At 39.6% G+C, this 27023-nt stretch overlaps 1 protein-coding gene across 8 annotated transcripts in view; it reads right to left on the bottom strand.

Moving 5' to 3' along the window:
* Positions 1 to 12637: 12637 nt before the first annotated feature.
* Positions 12638 to 27023, bottom strand: part of LOC119788510 (A-kinase anchor protein 13) — a 197905-nt gene continuing 183519 nt past the window's right edge. For 6 of the 8 annotated variants that reach the window (XM_038292879.1, XM_038292874.1, XM_038292882.1 and 3 more), the window contains 7 exons: positions 25218 to 25291; positions 24557 to 24601; positions 22240 to 22290; positions 21755 to 22030; positions 20244 to 20423; positions 19698 to 19995; positions 12638 to 15523 (listed from right to left, as the gene is read on the bottom strand). In XM_038292879.1, the coding sequence (XP_038148807.1) occupies positions 15471 to 15523; positions 19698 to 19995; positions 20244 to 20423; positions 21755 to 22030; positions 22240 to 22290; positions 24557 to 24601; positions 25218 to 25291 (977 nt within the window). In that variant the 3' untranslated portion in view covers positions 12638 to 15470. Of the gene's footprint in view, positions 15524 to 19687; positions 19996 to 20243; positions 20424 to 21754; positions 22031 to 22239; positions 22291 to 24556; positions 24602 to 25217; positions 25292 to 27023 lie in introns of all 8 variants that reach the window. The other 2 variants (XM_038292881.1, XM_038292878.1) reach the window with 2 other exon arrangements.

Raw genomic sequence — 27023 nt, 5'->3', positions numbered from 1 at the left:
ATTCCAAGTTTTCTATCTAAGGAAAACCAGTTGATTGCATCGGCTCATTGACTCAAATCCAATCCCTCACTTGAAGCATGCCTGTAGCGACAGTGAAGAGGAAACACTTCCTTTTAACAGAAAGAAACCTCCAGCAGAACCAGGCTCAGTGTGAGCGGCCATCTGCCGAGGCCGACTGGGGTTCAAGGAGACAGAAGCAGAGATAGAAAAAGAAGGCAAGTGTCAACCAGCTCCAAACGTGGCCCAGTCCAGGAAGCACACAGCCAGGCAGATGAGCTCTGAGCCAGCTCCCATGTCAGAGGATGAAGAGAGCACATCCAGCCAGTCACAGTCAGAGAAACAGGACTACACTGAAAAACAGGCCAAGCTTCAATTTCTATAAATAAAGGGGTTGATGGTTGATGCTCCCAATAATCTGTTCTATGTTGGTTTGTGTTAGACTTCTGGACCAGGTTGTGCATAATTTACCGTTCAGCTCACAATTACTAGAATTAGACTGAATAGTCCTGCTGGGAGGGCAACAGAACTCTTCAGTCATCTGGAAAAGGTGGATGGGTTCAGGGAGAAGAGTTGACAAATGGTTCTTTTTTTCTCTGTCCTATTCATGTATTTTCTGTCACAACTGTTAAGTTGCAATATTTTTCAGCCACAACATAAGAGACTGCAGCCCCCACAGGGCCCAAAAAGTGCTCTGTAGGTGAATAGTGCAGAGTCAGGCTTTTATTAGAATGAATCTGGCTGAACTACAGAAATGAAAGGCTTTCTGTTTATTATTCCAAAGTGTTACTGTTGGAGTCCACTATTAGCTGTTTGTTTTCCACAGTGTGGTCTGTGACTGCAGACATGACTTCCTGTACAATACATGAACCCAGTTCTAGCTGCTGTAAAGGTTTGTGTGTACGCGCATTACCAGGCAGGGTCATGGAGGAGTAATAGGATTGCTCGGCCTTAGTCCTTCTCCAGACACTCTGGCAAAGACAGGCCTCCTAAATCATCCTCATGTCTCTGAGCAAGATGGAGGACCTGGCGTCCCAAGGCGTCGCCTCTGCCCGCCCCTCCGTCCTCGCTGCAGCCACAACCGCTAGTCCAAATGGGGTGCAGATATTGCTCACGGCCACGATTTCCCCTCAGCCTCCTGGAGGAATGAAATAATATCCAGTCAGCATTCTGTAAATATCCACAGAGAGAGTGTACTCCAGTTCACCACAGCTGTGCCACACTTTCTCTTCAAAGGCTTCTCTGCTGATCTGCATTTTTTCCCTTGACTCTGAGGCTTTTCACCAAAGATGGCTCTGCATGTCTTCTATATCTATGTCTGTATGCAGAGACTTTGCTAATATAAAAAAATACATATTGTCTTTTCTGTCTGGCTGCACTTATTAAGGTAATAGAACGATAAGTAGGAATTTTCACATTACTATTCAGACCCTTGTAATTTTTTTTTATTTTTATCTGGATTTAATGTGACAAACTGAGACATGTAGGGATAATAATATTGTTTCTGTGTTTTCCTTTAAATAAAATCACCCCTGGTTAGTAGTTTGATTGCTCACCTTTTATCTGCAGTAGCAGCTCTAAGTTTTCAGTGGGTTTTTTCCCACATCGAGAGACATTTTCTATCCTTCTCTGTTTAGAAAACAGCTCACTCAGGTAGGAAAGGGAACATTCGTGAAAATTAGTGGAGTCTCAAAAAAAAATGTTGATTCAAGATTGTCCTGCATTGACCTAAATGTATCTTCCTTTTAAAATAAACAAAAGGAGAGGGTGGGTTCAAGGTTAGGTGCAGGAGTTTTGATGTCTTGCAGCCATGGTGGTATTGATGTAGCCTAAAGCCTTCAGTTTTAGTTCCATGAGAAGAATCTCCTCTGCTCCATGGCCACTATGTCCCCTAAAATGCTTAAGGAAAACTGCAGCTAAATTTTTTATTTTTTGCTTTTCTTTGAAAATTGCTTTCTTCTTTCCATCATAAAAGCCAAATCTGTGGAAACTAATAATTGTCCTGTCAAGAAACTCTCTGGATCCTGGTTTGTCCAACTTCTGCAGAGTTGCTGTAGGCCTCCTGGCTGCTTTTCTAAGTAATCCTCTTTCTGTTTTACCCCTCACCTCAGGTAGAAGGATATGTCTTGATAGATTTGCAGTTGTGCCACACTGTTATATTTTTCAGATGAACAGAGTTCTATGAGATGTTCTAACCTTGGATTATTGCTTTCTAACATCATCCTGCATGAAGTTTCTTCACAAATTTACCTCTGTCCACTGTGCTGTTTTCCTTGGTTGTTATTTTCTTCTTCGCCAATGTTCTCCAATTAAAAATCTAAAAAATATTCTGTTTACTAAATTAGTTAAGCTCCATAGACAATAAGCTGCTCTTGATTTAACAGTATAATAGGGAAATGATGTGAAAAGATAGATATATAAAGTGGAGGAAAAATAATACATAATTCTAATTATTTTCACTATTTCATTGCAGTGCAAATAAATAGCTATATATACCTCTGAGTTCTCAGAATATTTGCATTATTATACAACTAAATCTGTGGTTGCAATGAAAAGATAAGTGAAAAAGTTCAAAATAGGAGAATAATTCTGCAAGGAACTGAGTACAAAGACACAAAAGTCTGTTGTGTGCACTAACCAACAGCATTGTATTTGCATTATGATGATTTACAGAAACAATAAAACATTTACTCTTCTTGTGTTTTAGTTTGAGGTACAGTTTTTATCTCTTTTTTTTTTTTTTTTGTCTTTGCAGTCATCCAGTAACATCACTTTCCCGTGACTCAGTCAGCACCTGCAGAGTAGTTTCAATTTTCATTACACACACACACACATACCGTATACAGTATAGATAGATAGATAGATAGATAGATAGATAGATAGATAGATAGATAGATAGATAGATAGATAGATAGATAGATAGATAGATAGATAGATAGATAGATAGATAGATAGATAGATAGATAGATAGATAGATAGATAGATAGATAGATAGATAGATAGATAGATAGATAGATAGATAGATAGATAGATAGATAGATAGATAGATAGATAGATAGATAGATATCTATCTATCTATCTCAAGGTTTGGTTGAGGTTTTGAGGACTCAAATGCAGAGGCGGGGAGGCAGAGGGGAGTTCTGGTTGTTTTACTGGAACTGTGAGTAATTCCATTACTCATTTGAATCCAAAATCCAACATAAAGTACAGAAAAAAAAACAGGATCATGTTGACATCTAGGAAAACATGCACCAGGAGCCAGGGAAAGATGAGGAACCAGCACTGAGGAAATGCACAGGGAGAGTATATATAGAAGGAACAAAAACAAAGCTAATGAGCTGAGTGGGAGCAGGTGTGAAGATAGGATTCTAGAAGGAGCTAGCGAAAAGGAGACCAAACCAAGAGGGCAACGGAGGGCAATCAAGAAAACCTAAGAACTCAAATATCTCCAGAAAATACCACAAAATAGGGGTTAGACCGATAAAACTAGAAAACAAAGAAAAACATGGATCTAAGTGAAACTTAAAACTCAAAAGAAAACTAAAACAGAACTGAGAATGTGACAATATATATATTCACAAATTCCTAAATAAATTGACATGAATGACAAACTTTATTTTCTGGGGTGGAAAAAAAAAATCTCTTTTCTGTATTTGTGTATCTTGAAGAATCACCTGCAATCTTCTGTTATATGCAAATGAGTGTGCATTTAAAAGAGAGCCTGCAGACCTTAATGAGCTGTTGCTGCTGAGTGACTGACGGGAAACATAACTGCAACCAGAGAGCTGTCAGCTGAAGCAATAGGAAGGATTCTAAAAGTTCATTAAGAGGGAAACTCCACACACACAAACACACAAACCGACTATGAAAACGTTTTTTTTTTTCTCAGCTAGAATTGTCAAAATTGCAGGAGCAAATGTATATTTAAAACAAGGAAGTGAATTATCCAAGGATCACATCAGTGTGTCAGGACAGGAAATTGAAACCAGTATGAAGTGGGAAAGGAGCAATTAGGAAAATAAACAAAAGCAAGTGCCATTGTTTGTAACTACACTATAACCAAATAGACAGCAAACTGATGTACTGTAAAAACCAAACACGAGCAGTAGGGTTACATACTGCCAGGGTGAAGCTGTTATGAAGTACCCGAAAAACCATTTCCACTCCTGAGGTAAATGAGTGCAGTCATTTAAAGGTGGGATGCCTAACCTTCATCCTAATTTCCACCAGATTTAAAACATTTCATGTCCTCCTTAGCATGCTATTATATCCCACTTACCTGTTAATGATTCTTTCCATCGAATCAGGTTTAAAGAGCAGTGGGCCTAGAGGACCACGGTTTGGGATACTGACAAATCCTAAGACATGTGAAGTCAGAGATACTTTTATTTTTTTAGTTCTTTTCTCATTCTATCCTTTGAAAGGTTTTACAAACTGATCAAATTCAAATTTCTCAACATAAAGATGATTACACACATTAGTTTATTATGATAGATGATGAAATCAATTAATTACTAAGCAATAAATGTAGTGACAGCTGTTAAATGAAGAAGTGAGGGCATTGTTAATGAATTCCAAAGTTTAGCCTTTTACTCTTAAAGCATCCATGTATCTATCTAATTTTTTTCAAAGATGAATTACTTTGCAAAGGTCTTTATACCCTATTACCAGAAACATTTTTATTAGGCTTTTATGTTGCAGATCAATACAAGGTAGCAGAAAACGGGTAAAAAAGCATTGGGATGCATAATGTTGTAGGTATTTAAAAGGAATCCAAAGGAAAAAATAGCTTTTAGTGATGGGATTTTAGGAAGAATCTTATAATCTATTAATTCTATTTTTTTCTTTGCCAATTACCTTGGTTAGATAAAAATATTCACAAAGCCTCTTAGTTGTGAGCAGAAATTTAAAAAAGGCAAGAGTGTCTAAAGCAAAGAAGAAAGAGGAGACAGGGAGAGCTGAATGGCCAATCCAACACTTTACCAGTGGATTAAATGAGGAAAAACTTCCTCAACAACATTTAAGGTATAGTAGAGGATGTTCTTGATCTGGGTGGATCATGTAAATACGTGGTCCTCCTAGTTGTCAATCATTCTGATGATACAGTATGTTTACGTACTATGTGCTCGTCCCCACTTACCGGTGGTGAGTCTGACATAGTGGAAAAATTGCTAATCCTCTTTTGGAAAGTAAGCTTGTATGAGCGATGAGAACAATAACTTTTAAAGGAAAAGTCTGGTCACATTCAGAATGCAAACTTCTGAAAGTTCTTTAAATATGAAATGATTACATACTGTTTAATGAATGATAAGTGTTTTTATTTAAGAGTAATTTTAATTTTAATTTGCTTTACTGGAGGCATCCATGTTTGTCAAAGAACACTACTGCCACCTACAGGTTTGTGACGTCACGGTGCGGTAACGGCTGTTGATCGAGTCCCAGTGCTGTATCTGGTGTTTGTCACAACGCGCTATTATCCATGATGGCAATGACCAGTGCACTATGTGAAGGGGAGTGTGAAGGATTAATGACGTGTTTTTTTCTCTGGCCAGAAGTTCGATGGCAAATCCTTCCTCTTCAAGTTAGCAATCCAACGATGAACCCGTCGGTGGAGAATCACGAATCGGAAAGGTGAAATAACTCTTTTTTTCCACTTTTACCCGATATATTCCATCATTCAACTGCCATGCACGTGGGCATTGTCAGTTTCACTATAGCTCTGGTGAATTTCAAAGGTGAAGTCCTCTGGAAATCTTCAATAATTTTTTTTGATTGCAGATGTGTCTAGTAGTTCCCATTGATTTTGCTTGTAAAGTGGGGAGAATGGCGAAGGGCTTTCCGCACAATGATGTCACTGCGGGAAGATGTCAGGAGTGAGATGTTGCTATATTTGGGCAAAAATGGCCGGTATCGGACTCCATGATAACAAAGAAATTTATTATTTAATTTTTTTTACAGATTAATGGTAAATTCATTAAATCACTGTGAATATATTAGTTTTAGGTATGAATAATGACCCATTGATTATTCCTTGATGACCGGACTTTTCCTTTAAACAGAGTGTACACAAGGAGAAATGGACTCCTGCATAAGGTTAATAGGCGTTCCCTCTCAGGAGCGGGTACAGGGTTGTGCATGTGCATTTCTTTTTTTTAAAGTGGAGAGGGTGGGTCTTTTCATAAATTTGCGAAAATCCTTCACTATATCTTTTATTATCAATATGAAAATGAGATCGATTTGATCATAACCACAGAGTTAAATCAAAGTTAAAGGCACAACAGCAGTAAAGAATTATGATTTAGAAGAATAATATTCAAAAAATTCTAATTAGGGGGTGTGGGAAAAAATTTTATTGTTGTTTTTTGACATGGCGCATTATCCTGCTGAAAGTAGCCATCAGAAGTTGGGTACATTGTGGTCATAAAGGGATGGACATGGTCAGCAACAATACTCAGGTAGGCTGTGGCGTTGCAACGATGCTCAATTGGTACCAAGGGGCCCAAAGAGTGCCAAGAAAATATTCCCCACACCATGACACCACCACTACCAGCCTGAACCGTTGATACAAGGCAGGATGGATCCATGCTTTCATGTTGTAGACGCCAAATTCTGACCCTACCATCCGAATTTCGCAGCAGAAATCGAGACTCATCAGACCAGGCAACGTTTTTCCAATCTTCTACTGTCCAATTTCGATGAGCTTGTGCAAATTGTAGCCTCAGTTTCCTGTTCTTAGCTGAAAGGAGTGGCACCTGGTGTGGTCTTCTGCTGCTGTAGCCCATCTGCCTCAAAGTTCGAAGTACTGTGCGTTCAGAGCTGCTCTTCTGCCCACCTTGGTTGTAACGGGTGGTTATTTGAGTCACTGTTGCCCTTCTATTAGCTCAAACCAGTCTGGCCATTCTCCTCTGACCTCTGGCATCAACAAGGCATTTCCGCCCACAGAACTGCCGCTCACTGGATGTTTTTTCTTTTTCGGACCATTCTCTGTAAACCCTAGAGATGGTTGTGCGTGAAAATCCCAGTAGATCAGCAGTTTCTGAAATACTCAGACCAGCCCTTCTGGCACCAACAATCATGCCACATTCAAAGTCACTCAAATCACCTTTCTTCCCCATACTGATGCTCGGTTTGAACTGCAGGAGATTGTCTTGACCATGTCTACATGCCTAAATGCACTGAGTTTCCGCCATGTGATTGGCTGCTTAGAAATTAAGTGTTAACGAGCAGTTGGACAGGATAAAGTGGCCGGTGAGTGTGTGTATATATATATATATATATATAAATATATATATATATATATATATATATATATATATATATACACTATATTGCCAAAAGTATTTGCTCACCCATCCAAATTATTGGAATCAGGTGTTCCAATCACTTCCATGGCCACAGGTGTATAAATTCACCTAGGCATGCAGACTGTTTTTACAAACATTTGTGAAAGAATGGGTCGCTCTCAGGAGCTCAGTGAATTCCAGCGTGGAACTGTGATAGGATGCCACCTGTGCAACAAATCCAGTCGTGAAATTTCCTCGCTCCTAAATATTCCACAGTCAACTGTCAGCTGTATTATAAGAAAATGGAAGTGTTTGGGAACGACAGCAACTCAGCCACGAAGTGGTAGGCCACGTAAACTGACGGAGCGGGGTCAGCGGATGCTGAAGCGCATAGTGCGAAGAGGTCGCCAACTTTCTGCAGAGTCAATCACTACAGACCTCCAAACTTCATGTGGCCTTCAGATTAGCTCAAGAACAGTGCGCAGAGAGCTTCATGGAATGGGTTTCCATGGTCGAGCAGCTGCATCCAAGCCATACATCACCAAGTGCAATGCAAAGCGTCGGATGCGGTGGTGTAAAGCACGCCGCCACTGGACTCTAGAGTAGTGGAGACGCGTTCTCTGGAGTGACGAATCGCGCTTCTCCATCTGGCAATCTGATGGACGGGTCTGGGTTTGGCGGTTGCCAGGAGAACGGTACTTGTCTGACTGCATTGTGCCAAGTGTAAAGTTTGGTGGAGGGGGGATTATGGTGTGGGGTTGTTTTTCAGGAGCTGGGCTTGGCCCCTTAGTTCCAGTGAAAGGAACTCTGAATGCTTCAGCATACCAAGACATTTTGGACAATTCCATGCTCCCAACTTTGTGGGAACAGTTTGGAGCTGGCCCCTTCCTCCTCCAACATGACTGTGCACCAGTGCACAAAGCAAGGTCCATAAAGACATGGATGACAGAGTCTGGTGTGGATGAACTTGACTGGCCTGCACAGAGTCCTGACCTCAACCCGATAGAACACCTTTGGGATTAATTAGAGCGGAGACTGAGAGCCAGGCCTTCTCGTCCAACATCAGTGTGCGACCTCACAAATGCGCTTCTGGAAGAATGGTCAAAAATTCCCATAAACACACTCCTAAACCTTGTGGACAGCCTTCCCAGAAGAGTTGAAGCTGTTCTAGCTGCAAAGGGTGGACCAACGTCATATTGAACCCTATGGATTAGGAACGGGATGTCACTTAAGCTCATATGTGAGTCAAGGCAGGTGAGCAAATACTTTTGGCAATATAGTGTATATATATATATATATATATATATATATATATATATATATATATATAAAATCAGGATTTTCCTGAGAGATCTGACCCACATGCAGTAAACTACTCAGAGAACCAGGGTAATATTTTGAACAGGTTTATTGATAAGGACAGCGGGTAGGATTCAGGAAACTGTGCTGGTGAACAGGAAGAGGGAAGGGAAGTATCAGTGGTTAGTTCAGAATCTGTGGGAACTTTGAGCGATGACTGGGGAGACAGAGAAAACAGGATTCACGTTGGTTGAGAAGACCTCTTCTCTCAGAATCCAGTTAGTGTGGGTTTATCCAGAGGTTGAGACTTGTTGGAGGGCAGACAGGTTTAGACTTGGTTGAATCCTGAGGAGCTATTGAGCGGACTGTGACTTGGAAATTCAAGAGGACTTGAATGGAACTTGTGGAGGTTTCTAAACAATTCCTAAACAATAATTAAATAAAAAAAAAAAAATCAATATTTTACTTTACATGTTAACAACAGCAGATTTTATTTTGTAATGATCTGAGTTAATTTGCAGATTGCAGCATAGGATAAGTTTAATTAAAGCCAAAAAGGAATAAATAGAAATCTAACTTAATTAATAGATGTGTAGTTTTGTTATTCTAATTTGCTAATTTGAGCACATATGATATTTGTGATTGATATTTTTAACTTCAAGTAGCTTTAATAAATTAGGTTTAACAGACACCTCATTCTGATATAGGTTTAAAAAAAACATAATTATCTGCATCTATGGTCAGACTGATAATGGTCCTCAGATTGAACAGAGGTCCTGTTAAAGATCAGTTTTTTTTAGAAGAGACGATGATTTGATTAAACTGATTGTTTCATTATAATGTGACTCAAAGCTGCTTTCAAAACTATCAATTAAACAGATTGAGACACTTATCACATGCCAGTAATTAAGCTCCACAATGCTAAATTTATCCCATCTGAGGAAGATAAAGGCATTAAGCTGAGAATGCACCATGAACTCTCAGCTGTTTCTCATTGTTCATTCAAGCCTTGCAGACTTATCTGCAAGATTAGCACAGCAGCTTTCTTCCTCCATCATCCTTCAGGGTGTGATGGAATCATTAATTCAGAATATTTATTTATTTAGCAGACTTACTCCTTCACATCTCAGTTTTTACACATCGTTTTGCAGCACTGATCACACATGTCTCGATATTCCTGTCAACATGACAAAACATCTCACTGACAGACATAGTGTACCAATGAATTTTGGATTATGTTGAATGTTAGCCCTCAACAATGTTCAAATTCAAATAAAGCATTTTGGTTTGTAATTGTACCATTGAATGGTTGTTGAATTCTAAAAATGTAAAAATGCACGACTTACAAAGAAATGTCTGAAAACTTAAGAAACAGTTTAATTTAAAAAGTTTGGTCTGACTTATCAGCTAAAGGGTTGTATGTTTGTAGACACCGTACATTGTAAATAATTGGTTTTAAATGTATATAATTTTTTATGTATTTTTTCTATTTTTTTGTAATTATTTAGTACATTCAGATTCATGCTGATTAATTATATATATATAAACATACACACATACATACATAAATATATATGTATATACACACATACATACATAAATATATATGTATATATATATATATATATACATATATATACATATATAAGTATATATATATATACATATATATACATATATATATATATATATACATATATATACATATATAAGTATATATATATATACATATATATACATATATATATATACATATATATACATATATAAGTATATATATAAATATACATATATAAGTATGTATATATATATATATATATATATATATATATACATATATAAGTATATATATATATATATAAGTATACATATATATATAAATATACATATATACATACATATATAAGTATATACATACATATATAAGTATATATATATATATATATATATATATATATATATATATATATATATAAATATACATATATACATACATATATAAGTATATATATATATATATATATATATATATATATATATATATATATATATATATATGTATATATATATATGTATATATATATATATATATATGTAAATATATCTACATATCTAATATCTTCTGTCCTTAGTGGGAAATGCAATTCCTCCGTTTGCACTTTGTAATAAACAGTCAAGGTAGAGTATTTACTGTAGATTATGTGTCTGTACTTTGTTGCACACATGGTGTAAACTGGAATAAAAAATAACATGTACTGCACACACCACCTGGGATTAGACAACACCTAGTAGTATGGTACTGTAGATAGTATAAAGTGGAATTTTTATTGACATGTCTGTCTGTACAGTAGGTAGAATAAAAGTTTGATTTCAGGATTTTTGATTATCATAACATCAATCCAATCATAATACCCTTTTTTTCAAAACAATACAACATGATGACATCTGCCATCTTCCATGGAGCCGTCTTTTGGAGCAGTGGCTTACCTGTAACTGAGAGAATGAGGCTGGATCAGCTGATCAGGAAGGCCAGCTCTGTGATTGGATCCCCTCTGGACTCCGTGCAGGAGGTGGGAAACAAAAGGATCCTAACTAAATTAACATTTCTGTTGGATAATGTTTCCCCCATGCATGAAGCTGGTGCTGAACTGGAGAGCTCCTTCAGTGACAGACTGCTGCACCCTGAATGCACCAGGGAGCATTATCACAGATCCTTCCTCCCAGCAGCTGAAAGACTCTAGAACCACCACTGTTCCCAACAACCTCAATAAGTTGTTACATTTATTCTGATTTTGCGCAGTTTCTACCTTAGTTAAATCACATGCTGCTGCCATTTTTGCACATCTCTGGTGTTGCTATTTTTGTTCACATATCCATGTCCACAGCTATATGTTAAATCTTTCAAGAAGCACAGTATATTATAAAAACACTACATAGTACAGTATTGTATTTACTCTTTTAAAACTTGTTATTTTTATACATGTTTTAAAGTCCACATTTATGTGACCACTTTTACTATAATCCTTTTGCTGCTGTAACACCACAATTTCCCCATTGTGGGACAATAAAGGGATTCATATTCTAACTAATTTTTAAGAATATTTATCTCATATCAGAGACAATATGGTGGTGTGGAGAATATAATCCAGACTCCAACACCGCCCCATTTGTGCATGTGTTCAGAAGAGCAGGGAATACAATATACTATGTGAAGAACCAACAGGATAAACCTCGATGTAAATCTCAGTTCTAAAATAAAAAGTTCAAATTTCATAAAGAGTTCCATCTGTTCAGGATGTACCCAGACTATCACCAGCCTATGGGTAAAATGGCCAAATGACCCCAAATGACTGCGCTATGAGCAGTATACGTGTTCAGCAGCTAAATTCAGGCTAGTAATCAGCTAATAATTTAATATAACTGTTGTCACCAATAGGTAAAGGCTGGGACTACAAAACTTCTAAATTAGTGATTTTTCTTCTTTTATATTTGCTGAAGTCTAGGTATTGACAAAATCATCCTAAAATATATCACATTTAATAGTATTTAAGCAGCAACAGAAATAAATCCTTTTTATAAACAATAATTAAAACTACACTGGAAAAAATCAAAATCTAGATAAGTAATTTTTTCTTAAAATAGGTGCATTTGTTCTTGGATTTAGGAGGTAAAAGTGACATTTTGCCAATGGAACAAGACAATTTACGTTTAAAATAAGAAAACACAATTGTATTGTCTCATTTCAAGTGCATTTTATCTAATTATCTTATTTTAAGAGTAAAAATATTAATTCCATTGGCAAACCACCTCATTTATCTACTCAAATTAAGGGTAAACGCACTCAATGTACGAAATTTTTACATATTTTTAGATAATTTTTCCAGTGTAGGCAGTGATTTTTAGGTTAATAAAGCCTGAGACGTGGGTTGAACCTTCAGGCTTTAGTTAAATAGATCTGTCCCTAATCGCTTACTGAAGCAAAAACTAACAGCAGGTAAGCTCTTCTCTGCCTCACCAGAAAAATAATGAAAAAAAACAAAAAAAAACACAATAGGTCATTTACTGAGTTATGATTTTTGTTTTATTATTATTGTGAGAGAAATATGCTTTTACATTTGTTCACCACCCCCAGGACAAGGGTAATACATAAATAAAACATTCTTACAAAATGCTGCAATAAATCACAAATCAAACTATTTCTTGTTTTGTTTTTTTGTTTCGTTTTTTTACAGTCGATTAGTTTTATACATTGATCATATTTACATTTTTGCCCTTTTCTTTATACAATGCTGAGAATGAACAGTGTACCATTTATATAGTACAAACGTTTCCTTCGATTGAAAGCAGAGGTATAAAAGCTCTCCTCTCTGTCCTGAGAAGACGCTGGCTTCTACTCTAGTGCATTTTATCAACAAGATTTAAGGCTACGCGGGCTTCACCTGATGCACCCGCCCCCCCCCGTCTCACGGACAGGCTCATCATCGTCGGGGAGGGAGCTTGTTTTCCTGAATTGCATCTGCTGATTGTCCCTGGCACAGACATGCTTCTCTACCTCTGCCCCCCCCACTTACATTAAAGCTACTGCTGACTGCCTGCGTTGAATAACCAATTACAATCTGACAACTTATTTGTTCCTTCAGTCAGTTACAAATGCCGCAGGGGGAAATGTCACAGAGCGTGAGAGCCCACGCTCATCACATTATCTTCTGTAGGCTGATGACCCGCTGAGAAAAATATGTCAATTTCTCACAGCAGGGACAGTATAGACCCACAGGAAGAAGCATGTTTGTTCTTTTATTCTTGTTTTGGTTCTGTGAATGGGAGGAGGGGGGATGTTTATTTAGTTATAGGTGCAGTGCTCCCTGGTGGTCAAAACATGAGCACTTACTTTTTTTTGTGTGAGTAAAAAAAAAAAAAAGCCCTTTCCTCTGTGTCTGTGACCGGATTACACCGAATCCATAAACAAAGGACATGAAGCAAGTAATTGGCAGGCACGGTGAGCCTCTTACAAGACGTACTATAACAACCCCGCCTGGACATGAAGTCAAATCCTGCACACAGACACAGGCCAGTTAACCAACAAGCGCTTCGACACAAGACAAGAGGCAGCGAGGAAGCAAAGCTGGTTCCGTTACTGCAAAACCTTATTTCATTTTCTGTACTTTTGTACTCAAAACCTACCTTTGTTTCTTTTTTTTTTGCTTCCTACCTGTCCAGCAGGTAACTGTGCAGCCTAAAATATAGACTTTGAAGGTCTAAACCACAGGATTAAAACATTCGGACAATCTGCACAGATAATCTACATTCTTATTTTAACACCCAAACTTAACAAAAAAAACTGCATCTGTTCTGACCTTAAATGCATCACCTCTCTTTGGATCATTGTTGAGTTAAAAAAAAATAAAAATAAAAACAATAAAAAAAAAAAAAGATGTATTAATGTTCTGGGACCAAAGTCCTTAAACCACTGAGTAACTACATGAAATGATGAAAGGTTTGAGCCGTTAAAATCAACAGGCATATTTCGTCCCTCTCTTTATCAACCGTTTTCACTTTTTCAAACCGTCGGCCGCTTCTGCCTGCAGACTTTTTAATCAGAGCCAAAAGGAGCAGAAAAGAAAGAGATCGTTGAACTCTTTAACAGCAGCCATTAGTATGCTACCTGCGGCGTTACATGCAATTAAAACACCAAGGAAAGGACCCCCCCCTCCCCTCCCGTTGTCTGGGCTCGGATGAAAGATGAGGGCTGCATAAATGCTCATCGACAGGCGGATAACGTGAGGATCAAGCTAATATCCATCCAAGGTTCTACAACACACTAAAAGGATATGAATTGAGCCATTTGACATGGAGAGATAATACGTGTCTCAATCCTTTCATTACTGTGGAAGTTTGAAGAGTTTCACTCCAAAATGGAGACATACCTCATTTAAATAAATTAAAACCTCATCAGGAATCATGATGGATGGTGGAAAGTCATGGCGGGGGGGATTAGTTTACTCATCATTCGCCATTTTGTTTACAATCAGGTGGCGATAAAAAAAGAGTGGTTGTAATCTAATGCTGTTTTCGGGCTGCTTGTGTGAGGGCGGATGTGGGAGTGAAACACAGGGACAGCGCTGAGCTCCCGCAATAAAGAAATGTTGCCAGGACAACAGAGGGGCCCTTCAGTGGTTTCAGTCTTCAATTAGCTGTTAATGAATGTGATTAGCGTCGAGGACGTTCCGGTGCCTCACAGAGTCAGCTCATATTCTAATCTGTTTCTGAGTGGCATTGTGAATCGACTGGGTGTCGCTGCGCTGCGAGGCAGAAGTCGCCTGGAAACAGGTCTAGCCGATGGGAAACGAGCAGCCCTCCACATCCGAGCACGCAGAGCAGGAGCACAGAGGCAGAGGAGCCTCCGATGCAGGTTGTTAAGCTGGGGGGGGGGCATGCAATGTTCACAGTAAGCTGTCTGATTGCTGCAAATGAAAACACTCTAAAGGTTTGCTTGAAGAATTAAAAACACTCAGACCTGCAAATTTACCAAAACTCCTAAAATCCTCCACTCTGCACAGAATAAAAGCAGTGGTTTGTTGCTTTGATGCATAAATTGCAGAAATCTTTTAGTTTTCTTATTTCCCATTTGATTTAAAAACGTCTACATCTTTTAAAGAACCTGCAGCACATTTTATTTCTTTTTATGTCTGATAATTCAACAAAACATAACATGGGAATCACGCTAATGAAAACCAGTACCAGCTTAGAAAAGCCTTAAAGGTGCTTCTTTAGAGCAAAACCATTCCAACAGTCAAATGTGCAGAAAGGATTCCTCTCCAGGTGCCAGAGTGATGCGACACGTTCATAGTGATGATGAAGAGGAAGAGCAGGAGGGGGTAACGGCACTGCGCCTTAGCAGAAGAAGATCTCTCCGTCCATGGGGGGCTCCGGAACGTGTTGAGTGTCTGAGGGAGTAGAGGAGAAGAGAGGAGTCACTGTCAGGATTTGGATTTCTGGGCCCTTCCTTCTGCCTGCACTGTCACAGAGATCCATTAAAGAAGTGTCACCAGGCTGCCTCAGGGAGCTGTATGTTCACCGCTCATATCGCAGCCATCGCTTCATCTCCAAACGTATTTGCGCTCTAACATATCTCGCAGCTTTCAGTACCAAATTCTCTGTGATATTTGTGCTTCTCATCTGTAAACACAGGACGGATGTTGAAAATAGGTAGGATAAAAACAAAACAGATCAGTTCGTTTTAAAGACTTTCTTAGGCTCTACGGGTGCTGCTACTCCCCCTGAAATGTAGGACAGCTGAATTATTTACTTTCCTGACTAATTTACTCCTGCAACAAATCTTTGCAGCGCCTCAGCGACCCGTATGAAATACTAATCAGGTCTCTGTGGAAAGAGAGAAGAAAAAGGTGTGCGGTTGAGAGATGAGCGTCCTACGGCGTGTTGTCTCTCATCATTCTGATAGAGCTAAAACCCAGAACCATTTGGTGATAAATGTCTGTGTAGTTCACGTTTGTCTTGCGTCTCGATGATGGATAAAACAAGCTATTGTGTGAACACTGACGAAGCTGTACTTTGATGCAGCCATCCCCCCTGTTTGTTCTGGGCACTCAGAAATCCCCTGCTTATCCTCCTCAGAAGGATGAAACGAGTCAAAGCCTCCGCAGTCCTGATTTTGATCGAACTGCTCACAGATGGCTGCTGGTGGCAGAAGATCTTAAATGCAAATTGTTTTTTTTTTCCTTGAATTCATTCACTAAAAGAATTACCCCGTAAACCTGCCTGTTTTCCTTAAAACTGCATAACTAAAATATATGTATTTAGATACACTTTTGCTGACCGTAAGATTCTAAAAGAACCAGACCAGCACATTTAAATTTAGTAGCAATTAATGAACTTCAGCATATATGTCTATAATACAGTAAAACACACCACTATCCATACCTCTGGCCGTTTTAGATGTACAGTTATTTCCATTTAACCATGATATCCGTTTCTCACTAGTTTCTCACTGTCAGGCATCTGTTTTTATTTGTATTTCAACCAAAAACGAAGGAACTTTGGATATCCTTAAACACTTCTCAGTAATCAATCATCTTTATTTTATCACAGGTATCAAAGTTGGCTTTGTTTCCTGTGGCGCTCTATCTACGGTGATTATCTCCAAGGATTTTAGATTTAAGGGCATCAAATGTGGCTTGGGTCTGGTCACGAACCAGTTTTGCTGTTATGCTTTTGCATCTTCGATCTGGAATTTCTAGGGAAGCACAGCAGTTTCCCACCAAAGCGCAAGGGGGAGCCTATTCGAGAACTCGCAAGAACTTGGGCAGATGGTCACGAGAACTTCAGCGGCACAGACGGGAGTGTTTATCTTCCAAAACAACAATGGCGCTTCTGCAAGTTATCACGGTAACGGAGATAGATCTAGAGTTGCTAGACATCGAAGAGGAACAGGTTCTGCTAATGGAGTTGGCAAAAAGACAAAGGAGGCATAGGTTGTCCATTGTAGTTGTTCCTCAAATATTAAAAATGGCGCGCCGGAAACCCAATCGAGAAGGAAGACCACACAGACAGCCGGAAAGGCATACCGAGGACCAATCACAGCTGCTTTTTGTCTGCCCACTTCTCCGTCTGCGCGAGTTTACGACCTTCCGACACGTAGTCAGGATTTTTTTGAGAGACAGATTTGACGGTTGCTGAGGCTATGCGTCATAAGCATAAATTGGCCTTTAAAGGTCTCTTTACAATCACCCTAATCTTTAGCTTCCTCCATCAGATACAAGGTTGAAGGCACCGTATTACACTGGAAAAATCTAAATCTAGATAAGTCATTTTTTCTTAAAATAAGTGCAATTGTTCTTGGATTGAGAAGGTAAAAGACATCTTGCAAATGGAACATGACAATTTACACTTAAAATAAGAAAAAACAATTGCATTGTCTTGTTTAAAGTTCGTATTTACCTACTCAAATTAAGGGTAAATACACTTAATTTAAGAAATATTCATTCCTAGATTGTTTTTCCAGTGTACATTCAGAACTTTACTTCATTTAGGAAAACAATACACATCAAATTAAAAGATTACTTTAAAGTTAGATCTGGCTGGAATAAATTATTTTGTACGTTAACTAAGCTCTGTTGGCTGTGCTGTAGTCTGTGCAAATATAACATGCATGTGGACCAAACAGATCCCTCTACCTTTAGTCCCTCTGTCTGCTTTACTTAAGGGTTGTTTTTCAAAGTATACATGAAGAGAATTAATGCGCCTCATTAAGTCCAGTAAGGACCATGAACGTAGTGTAGGGGTCAAGGCTGGCCAGGAATGGAAACAATAGAAAAAAACAAGATTGATTTGGGGGAAACCTAGAAAATGATTTCATTTGCTGCAGGCCAACACATCACATCACATGACATGTTTGCAGTATTTTCATGAAGCTACCACTACTTTTAACAGTGCAAATCAAACCTTTTAGGACCCTATGGGAAGATGTGTAAAAATCCTGAAGATAAATCAATCTTTATTATAAATCTTTTATTTTGAGTTAGATGGAGAGATTTCCAAGTGAATGTGTTTTTCCCTTTCATCATTTCCACACCTGTAAACATTTCATTAGGTCGAAGCAAATAAAGACAGATCTTTGACCCCCTCTCTTTGAAATGAGGATTCTTTAGGATGCCTAAGAGACAGCGGGTTTTTATTGAGGAACTCATGTTGAACACAGCTGCCTTATTATAGACCAACCTAAACATCCAAGAACAAAAAAGGATGACGTGATGTCATTCTGAGCTACTGAAGCCCAAAGAGTGGATCGATGGAAGATCATTGAAACATTTTGATAAAGGAAAATTTCACTAATTGTCCGGTTCTGTTAAAAGTCCATATTGTGTGAATATATTGAGTTGACACAATTATTTAGGGCTTTACTCACTACATCTTCTTTCTGAGGCAGACTGAAGACTAATTTTACATTCATAATATCTATCTATCCATCTATGCATCCGTACGTCTATCCATCCAACCATGCAGCCGTCGTCCATCCATCCATCCATCCATCCATCCATCCATCCATCCATCCATCCATCCATCCATCCATCATCCATCCATCCGTCCGTACGTCTATCCATTAGGGGTGGAACGGTTCACAAAATCCTCGGTTCGGTTCGATTCACGGTTTCGTGGTCACGGTTTTCGGTTCGATTCGATTCGGTATATGTTGATTGTTAAATTCCCATAAAAATTTATGAAATTAATGAAAAAATCCCCCAAAAAATACTGGATTGTAATTATTTCAAATGATCCGCGGAAACCCTTAATCATTTCCGTATGTTTTGCTGCTTTGAACTTAATCATCTCGCGCATGCTCTCTAACATCTCCAAGGGACTCAGAGGGGAGCGGACGAAGCCCCAGTAGAGGCTGTAGGCTTTGCTTTGAGCAGCCGGTCTGGAGCGCAGCGGGGCGGAGCGCTGACGGAGTATGAGGGATTTCGGGGTTAGCATGACATGTTGGTCGTGTTGCTGTTAGCATAAACAAAACGTGTTGCACAATGCTTGCACACTGTTGCACTTTTATCCACAACTTTCTTTCCGCCGTCATCGTAGGTCACTCTAAATGCAAAGCGCTCCCATACAGCAGACCTATAAAGTGCTGCTGGCGCGTCTTCCAACTCCTGTTCTTTCCCACTCACCATTCCGACACAATTCTCCACAACAACGGATTTTTTTCCCTGCTACACCCGGCTAAGCTGCTTCGCTTCTTCTTCTTCTTGTTTACTACTGGTGGTTGGCTTTGGTCGCAGTACCGCCACCTTCTGCTCTGGAGTGTAAACGCTTCGCCTATGAGAAAAAGGAGCAGCGCATTAACCGAACGAAACACACGCAAATCAAACCGAGACAGTCGAACCGAACGGTTCGGATGGTTTTCATAAATCGTCCCATCCCTACTATCCATCCATCCATGCATCCAACCATACATACATACATGCATCCATCCATCCATCCATGCATCCTTTCTAATCTAACCAAACACGCTGCCTCTAACTAGAAGGGCCTTTGACAGTAAAACATTCCGCTACAACCCACAGATTCACACTGAATAATTTATTGGAATCATTTACCATTCCCTACCTGCCGCCTGCGCGCTACCACCTTTGTTCTTCTTCTTCTTCTTCCCGTCTTTGCTCTTGGTCTTGGTCAGCTGCAGGAAGCCCTTGGAGATCTGGTTGTTGGCCTCGCTGCTCTTGAGGCTGCCAGAGGACGAGGTGAAGGGATTCAGGCCCTTCCTACTGGTTTTGGAGCGCTGGGGCTGCAGCCTGGGGAGAGTGGAGGATGAGGAGGAGGACGAGGAGAGCTCCAGTGGGTCCAGCTCCAGGGACTGAGAGCTGCCGAGGAACAGGGATTCGTCGGACGTTGTGGAGGGTGTTCTCTGGAAGCAGAGGAAGGAGAATTAGACTTAGTAATGTCTGGCTCCTGAAGAGTATAATAAAGTAAATGATAATCTGTTTGGACTGCCTGGAGCATCTTTATACACTTTTCAGAGAATGTGAGTTCAAGCCTCAGCTTCCTGTGCTGAAGTATCATCCTAGCTCACCTGTAGCCTCCAAGCTAACAGAAGAGGCTGCTCTCCTGCAGCATTCATGTTATAATTACCGTCTCTGACACATCCCTGCTCACCTCAGACAGCCGCATTTCTTCCATCCTGTGGATCTGCCGCTGCACAGCCTCCCTCTCCTTCTCCAGCTTCCTCTGGGCGTCTCTCAGCCTCTCCAGGTCTCTTTGGTATTCTTCCTTCTTGCTCTGCAGCTCCATCTTCTCATCCTCAAGCTGCTTTTGTTGTTTTTGCACCTCTTCCTCCTGCAGTGGTGGAGAGACATATGTATGGAAATTCTTAAAGACAAACATGCCTCAGAGTGTTCTCAGCTAATAAGACATGAACAAAGCTGCAGTGGCTGATGCACAGCAATGTAGTCGGAACGACCCTTTGACTCATTTAAACCCCTGATAGTTAATTTCAGTTATTTCTATCTAACTTGCAGTAAAGAATAAATCCAGTTCATGGAAAGCAACGCCTGATCAATAAAAGAAAAACAGATTTGGTCTGGTTAGGAGGTTTTGACAGTTAACATTTTAAGTCGATATTATTTCCTTTAAAGGGGTACAATAATGTACTCACATCCAAGCGAAGCTTTAGCTCTTGTTTAGTGATCAACAATGTTCATATTTATTCTCATTGCTACTTATGTCTTATGTTAGGTCAATTAGCTTCTCTAGATTCTCCTTAGGTGGGAGTTTGTGCATGAATGGTTGTATGTCCTGTTTGTCTCTGTGTTTGTAACGGAGTAGGTTTCTGGCTGCGGTGAAAGGGGCACAGCGGCTGAATTCGCGGCTGAATTCGCTCGCCTTGATAAGTGAGGTTTCGAGACTGGATTACTTTCTTCAGAATTTCCTTGAAGGCATGACAGTAGTGCACCCTGACAATCAAGTGGTTCACCATCACCCGGGCGCTCTCGTAGTGCCCTATGAGCTTGGTCAATCAGTGGTCCTTCATCCAACTGTAAGACATCGGTCAGCAGCTTTGCTACAAAGTCTCTAGTTTTTTCGCCCATTTTCCAGCCCCTCCTTGACTCTTGCAATTCTCAAGTTCTGCCGTTTCAACCCCCCCTCAAGGTCCAGGCACTTTTCTGCCTCTGAAAACTTTTCTCACAGATTAGGGGATATGAAGGTTTATGCAACACCTAAGCCTGGTGTTGCAGCAAATAAGACCTGAAACGTTTTTTCTTATGTGTAACTTTCATTGAAAAAACACTAAGCAGCTAAATCCTATCACCCAAAACCAATCATATTTCCCCTAAAATTTATGAGATTTGTATCTCTGATAAGTTTACTTTGCACCTTTCCTCATGATCTTAGTAAAAGCTTAATAAATGTGTGATGAAATTTCAAGGAACTAAGGTCGCCTGTGATAAACAACAAAGCAGTGAAGAAAACTAGTTTATGCAAAAGACTTCACACTTTATTGTGTTATGACGAAGAGAAACCCCCTGCAGCTTGTGAAGCACTCCAGCATGACTCCCTCAGCATTTATTTTCCTGCTGAAAAATAAACGCCAGCCGTTATATATAAAGAACTACACCTGCTTAGAACCTAATGGAGAACAAGGCTGGGGGAAGATGATGCATCGTTACCTGTGAGTGCACTGCCGACTCTCTCTCAGAAAGCTGCTGCTCCCTCAACTCCCACTCCTTCTCCCTCTTCCGCCTCTCCTCGGCGAGAGCAGCCTGTTGCCTTTGCAGGGAGGCCAACTCCTGCCTCTGCTTCTCCAGGCTGCGCTGCTTCTCTTGCTCAATCAGGGAGCTGGGACGGGAGGACTGCCGTGATGACAAGGACGAGCACGAGGAGGAACGCTCGCTCAGGGCCTGCCGCTGGTCTTCGATGTAGCTGTCTTGCTGGACCACCACCGCCTGAGACCCACAAGGCATCAACGATCACAATAGACACTTAACTCATGAAATTCTAAGATGATTCTTTACTGTTATCAAAATATTTATAATCGGATCTTTTTGCACAAAGAGAAACTTCTTAAAATGTACATTAACAACTTAAAACTTTACAATCATGTTTCTATTTCTGAAATAAATCCTGCACATGCAGACTTCAGGAGAAGCCGTACCTGCAGAGTGCTGAGCAGGAGATGCAGGTTGGAGACGCTGTGTAGGACCTGCTGTTAGAACAAGGGAACATAATGAGTGTCAAACAACCTGCTAACATCCTGCAGTTATCATGACTGATCTTTACAAATCTGCTGTTGTTGGAAAACCTGCGAACGGAAAGCTACTGGAAGTCCTGTTTGCAGTTTACCATTAGTCAGCAAAAATATGGAAGCAGGAGATCAGGTCAGAAGGAAAGCCAAAGTAAGCTTTTTCTGTACTAGATGGTGTGTCTAAAAGGGACTTAGCATTGACCAACCCTCTGTAAGGCGCAGGGAAGCGGCTGTTTAAACCGTTGCATTTCTGAATTCTCCCTAGTGGTGCCCGACTTTACACGAGTGAATAAAGTGAATGTGATTGGTCGTTTATCAAGAGGGCGGGGTTGTTGTAGCAGAAGGTTCGCAAGCAAGTTTGGTTGTGGCCGGTTTGTTGGAAGCATCTTGCTAACCAGTTAGCATCTTAGTGCTAGTAGGTTCCCAATGGGAAATTCCATTGGGACAAAGTAGCACTAAATTGGTGACTTAGAAACGACACTGTCAAGGAACGCTATGGACAGAGGAAACATGCAAGAGGAGGAGAGTTTAGTGTCGGAGGTCATAGATGAGTCTCCTCCATCATACATTTTTTATTTAGAGGAGGAAAGCGGGGATGAAGATGTTGTGGAAGAGAACGCCAGGGCGGCAGAAGCTTGGTTTGGTGTAGAAGGCTTACAGCCATACATGTTTGAGCCCTTGCCTCGCAACGCTGCCAGTTCTGTTAGCTCTACGCCTGCTGAACACACAGATCCCCGGAACTCAACGGGAAAGGAAATGATTCTTATTTTAACCGTTGCGTATATTAGCTGCGACATATGATTCAAGATGCTATGACCGTTGCTATATGATTAACCGAATTTAACTAACTGGTCTGCATAAGTTGTGAGTAACTTCACTTAATGAACACAAGCTTGTTGTAACACAATATTCACCATTAAGAGAACACTTTCTTCTTTTCTGTGCACAAGGTTTATTGGTTAAAAGTTATTCTGTTGTGTGTGCTTTGTCATTTGGAGGTTGAGTGAAAATACAGTAAACAGTATACTGTAATTTAACCCATTCTTACACACCGTAACTATCGATTTTGTAAGTTTTATAACTCAAAAAATATATTTTGAATAGTTTTCATTCCACCTATTTTTTATTGTAGGATTACAGTATGTTATACGTTTATTTTTATCTTAACATTTGAAACCAAAATTTGCATATCACTGGTTATTTAGTTAAATTTTACATCATTTTGTAAAACATCAAATCATTTGTTAGGTTCATGGGTAGCAAGTTATTCAGCACATGCGTAACCTAGAGTCTAGAAAGCTGTACTAAAACAAATTTCTTTTTGTAAACATTTGTGTTTACAAATGACAAAATAAAATCTGTCACAGTTTAAACAAACAAGCAAAAACAAAAACATTAACGTAGGGCCAGAACTACAATGAAAGACTTTAGATCGATGCTACTGATGCTCCAGAATGGCTGGGAAAAAGTTTAGATCTTGATTTAAATGCAAGATTTGAAAACTGCCGGCGGACGGATGTATTTCATCATATCCAATCTAGCTGATTTTCAGCTGAGAACAAACATACACACATGAATATACGCTTAAATAATAAATATTTGTCCTTTCCATTTTTGTCATCTATCTAAAATCCCATTAAAATACCTTTAGGTTTGTTTTTGTAACCTGACAAAATGTGAGACAGCTCTAGCGCTGTGAATGGTTGAACAGGGCACCGTCCTGCAGCGTTTATAGAAGCTGCAGTGCATTCTGGACGTGACATTTTCTTCTTTTTAAACACTAAATAGAACCAGGCCACTGACCTTTACTTTGCTGAGTGTTTACCAGCCTACAAATATGATCCATATGATGTTACTAGGTGCTTTGAAAGCGAACTCATAAAGCTTTTAAAGCTGTGGCAGTAAAATCTGCAGCAGAGCATCATCACAGATCTGTAGTTCAGGCATTAGCTGTACACAACCTGCTCTGTATAGCATTTCTTTTTAATTTTCTTTATAGTTTCTATTCCAAACTCCTGTTTATGTTTTTTTTAACTGTGTTTTTTCCTTCCTTTCTTTTGCTGTCTTACTTTTTCTGCAAAACACTTCATGCAACACCCACAGCTGCTGCAAAATCACGTATGGGTTGGGCTGCAGTTTCAGCCTAAAGCTGACAACAACAGTGTTTTGTACGTTTCCATGCCAACAGCATCTCTAAGTCGATTCAGAGAGAGGAAGAAGTCCTTACCTCACTGTTCCTCTTCAGCAGCTGCAGCAGGTTGGCGTTTCCTCCCTGCACACAAACAAGAGCACAGACTGAGTGAAGTCAAACCAGTGCATGTAGTGCAAAGTGTTTGACTGCACAAAGCTCTGTAGGGTTGTTTTCCCATAAGGTGTTTAATGCTGAACATGTTGCTATGCAGTCATATCAAACTGTAAAGGAATGGAAACACAGCACTCCTGCAGTTTTCTCAGTTCAAGTATTTTTGAAATAAAGCACAATCCTTTTAACTTTAGCTCATTGCATGTTTCCCTTTGCTCTGTTCAAAGATCATTACTTATGAGCCTCCTGCCTTAGAGACCAGGATTTATTTAGTCAAACATCACAGCAAAGCCCCGCTTTAATAAATTATCTCAAAAGTTATATAACATGCTGGATAACTGCATACAGGTCCTAACGACGCCAGCAGCTTTGTAATAAACATGACTCTTTCATCCACTGCTTGATAGATAAGCAGCTGATGGTCGTCAGTGGCAACAAGACGTGGCAGGAAGAGTCAAGAGGCTAATCCAGCAGAGGGGTGTGGTGGGGGCAGCAAACATTTATCTGAATGCTGCTGCTGATGTAGGAGGACACATGGCCTCAGGCTGTCTATGAGTCAAGAAGAGCTGAATGTTGAGATGCAGACCTTCTTCAAAACGCTGTCAGACTCTGTCCTGCGTAGCTCCCCCGCTGTGTCCTCGCTCTCGTCTCTTTCTCCACCTGTCGAGAAGTGGGAAACCATAAGTGCGGAGCAGTTAACATGTTCAGCGACGGTTAAATGATAGGAAAAGAAGCTAAATGTTCATTTAAAATATTTATTCAGTATCGGATATTCTCAGAGTAGGGCTATGGAGGTGATCGCATTATAGAGATGACTCAGCAGGGAGAGTCTAAAACCGCTCTGCAGCCGCAAACTCAAGCTGCTGAACACCCACCAGGCTGGAGGAAAAAAAACTACACAAAACAAAAATCAATGCTGTCTTCACTGAAACATTACTGTTGTTGTTTCCCTCCTTTACCTTTCTGACAGAGAACATCTGAAAATAGTAAGAAAACATTCTGACTTCTTTGATTTACATACAGCAGAAATGACTCTCGTCTCATATATTATATATATATATATATATATATATATATATATATATATATATATATATATATATATATATATATATATATATATATATATATATATATATATATATATGTTAGTACAAAGCTAACACACACAATCGCCCATAAAGAAATAGCTTGATGTCATGGTTGGTGATCCTTTGCTTCAGTAAATACAGGGAAAAGATTATGTTAAAATGAATAACTCTAGAGGCTTCAGGCAGTTCACTTTCTAGCACAAGACATAGGGCTAGAGCAATGACAGCTCTACCTTTCTCATAACTCATACAAAATAGTTAGGTTATCCTGAGCTAATTCCTCCATATCTTTGCTGCTTTAGGCTTAGGCTGCTGGAGGACATGGGGACCACTTTTCATCATTCTGCTTCATTCTGCTTAAGCTCCACCAATACTGTATGCTCTCTCTCTGCCTTTTCTTGTCATGGTAGCTTAATCTGGTCTGTTACTGCTCAGCTGTGACTTATCCTGGAGAGAAATATCAGCTGTGCTGCTACCATCAACATCCCTATTTATAGATGTTAAATTTGGCACCATTTCTTTCTGCGTAGTCCTATTTCTTTACTGTGACCAACTGTATATGCTCTCTTCCATCCTCTGTTGTCACAGAAATTTGGCCCCACTTCCTCACCGCCACAGTTAGCTTGTGTCCCTCCTGCATTGTGGTGTGGAATAACATAGCGCAGACTACACTTTAATATTGGGCATAAATGAAAAACACAAACTGCTGCGGGGAGTATAACCAGCCCTTTAACTTTTGGATCTCTCATTTTTGTAAGTCTACTTCTTTCTCCTCGGTAGACGGCCGCTCACAATTAGCCTGGTTCTGATGGAGGTTTTTCCCTGTTAAAAGGGAGTTTTTCCTCTCTACTCTCGCTACATGCATGCTCGGGGTGAAGGACGGCTGAAGAGTCAATGACAAAATGTAAGTGAAAGTCACTGCATGCTCATCCAAGAGGAGCATGTCGCACATGTCAATGACTGGATGCAATCAATTAGCTTTCCTTCATAGAAACCTTTAACTCGTCTGACTGTGCTGTCTCTGTAAAGTGCCTTGATTTGGCCTGTTTATGAATTAGCACTATAGAAATAGAGTGAGTTTAACTGAACGATAGAATGGTTGGGATGATAGCATTATAATGAAATGCAATGGTCCAAATTCCAGATGTAACGCAATTTGAATTTGTGGCACATCTTGAAAATGTCTCTTCATGGTCTTCGAGAAATCAGATTCAAAAAGAAAATGGACAACATTTCCATCTCTCCATTTGCAAAACTGGTAGGAAGATTAAACCTGAAAGGATTTGGAGGTGTAATAAATG

The sequence above is a fragment of the Cyprinodon tularosa genome, unplaced genomic scaffold (assembly GCF_016077235.1).
Source record: "Cyprinodon tularosa strain WSP-4 unplaced genomic scaffold, ASM1607723v1 ctg319, whole genome shotgun sequence".
In the NCBI taxonomy this organism is placed as follows: Eukaryota; Metazoa; Chordata; class Actinopteri; order Cyprinodontiformes; family Cyprinodontidae; genus Cyprinodon; species Cyprinodon tularosa.
Note: the sequence above shows the minus strand (reverse complement) of the source record. Positions and strands in the feature narration are given on the sequence as shown.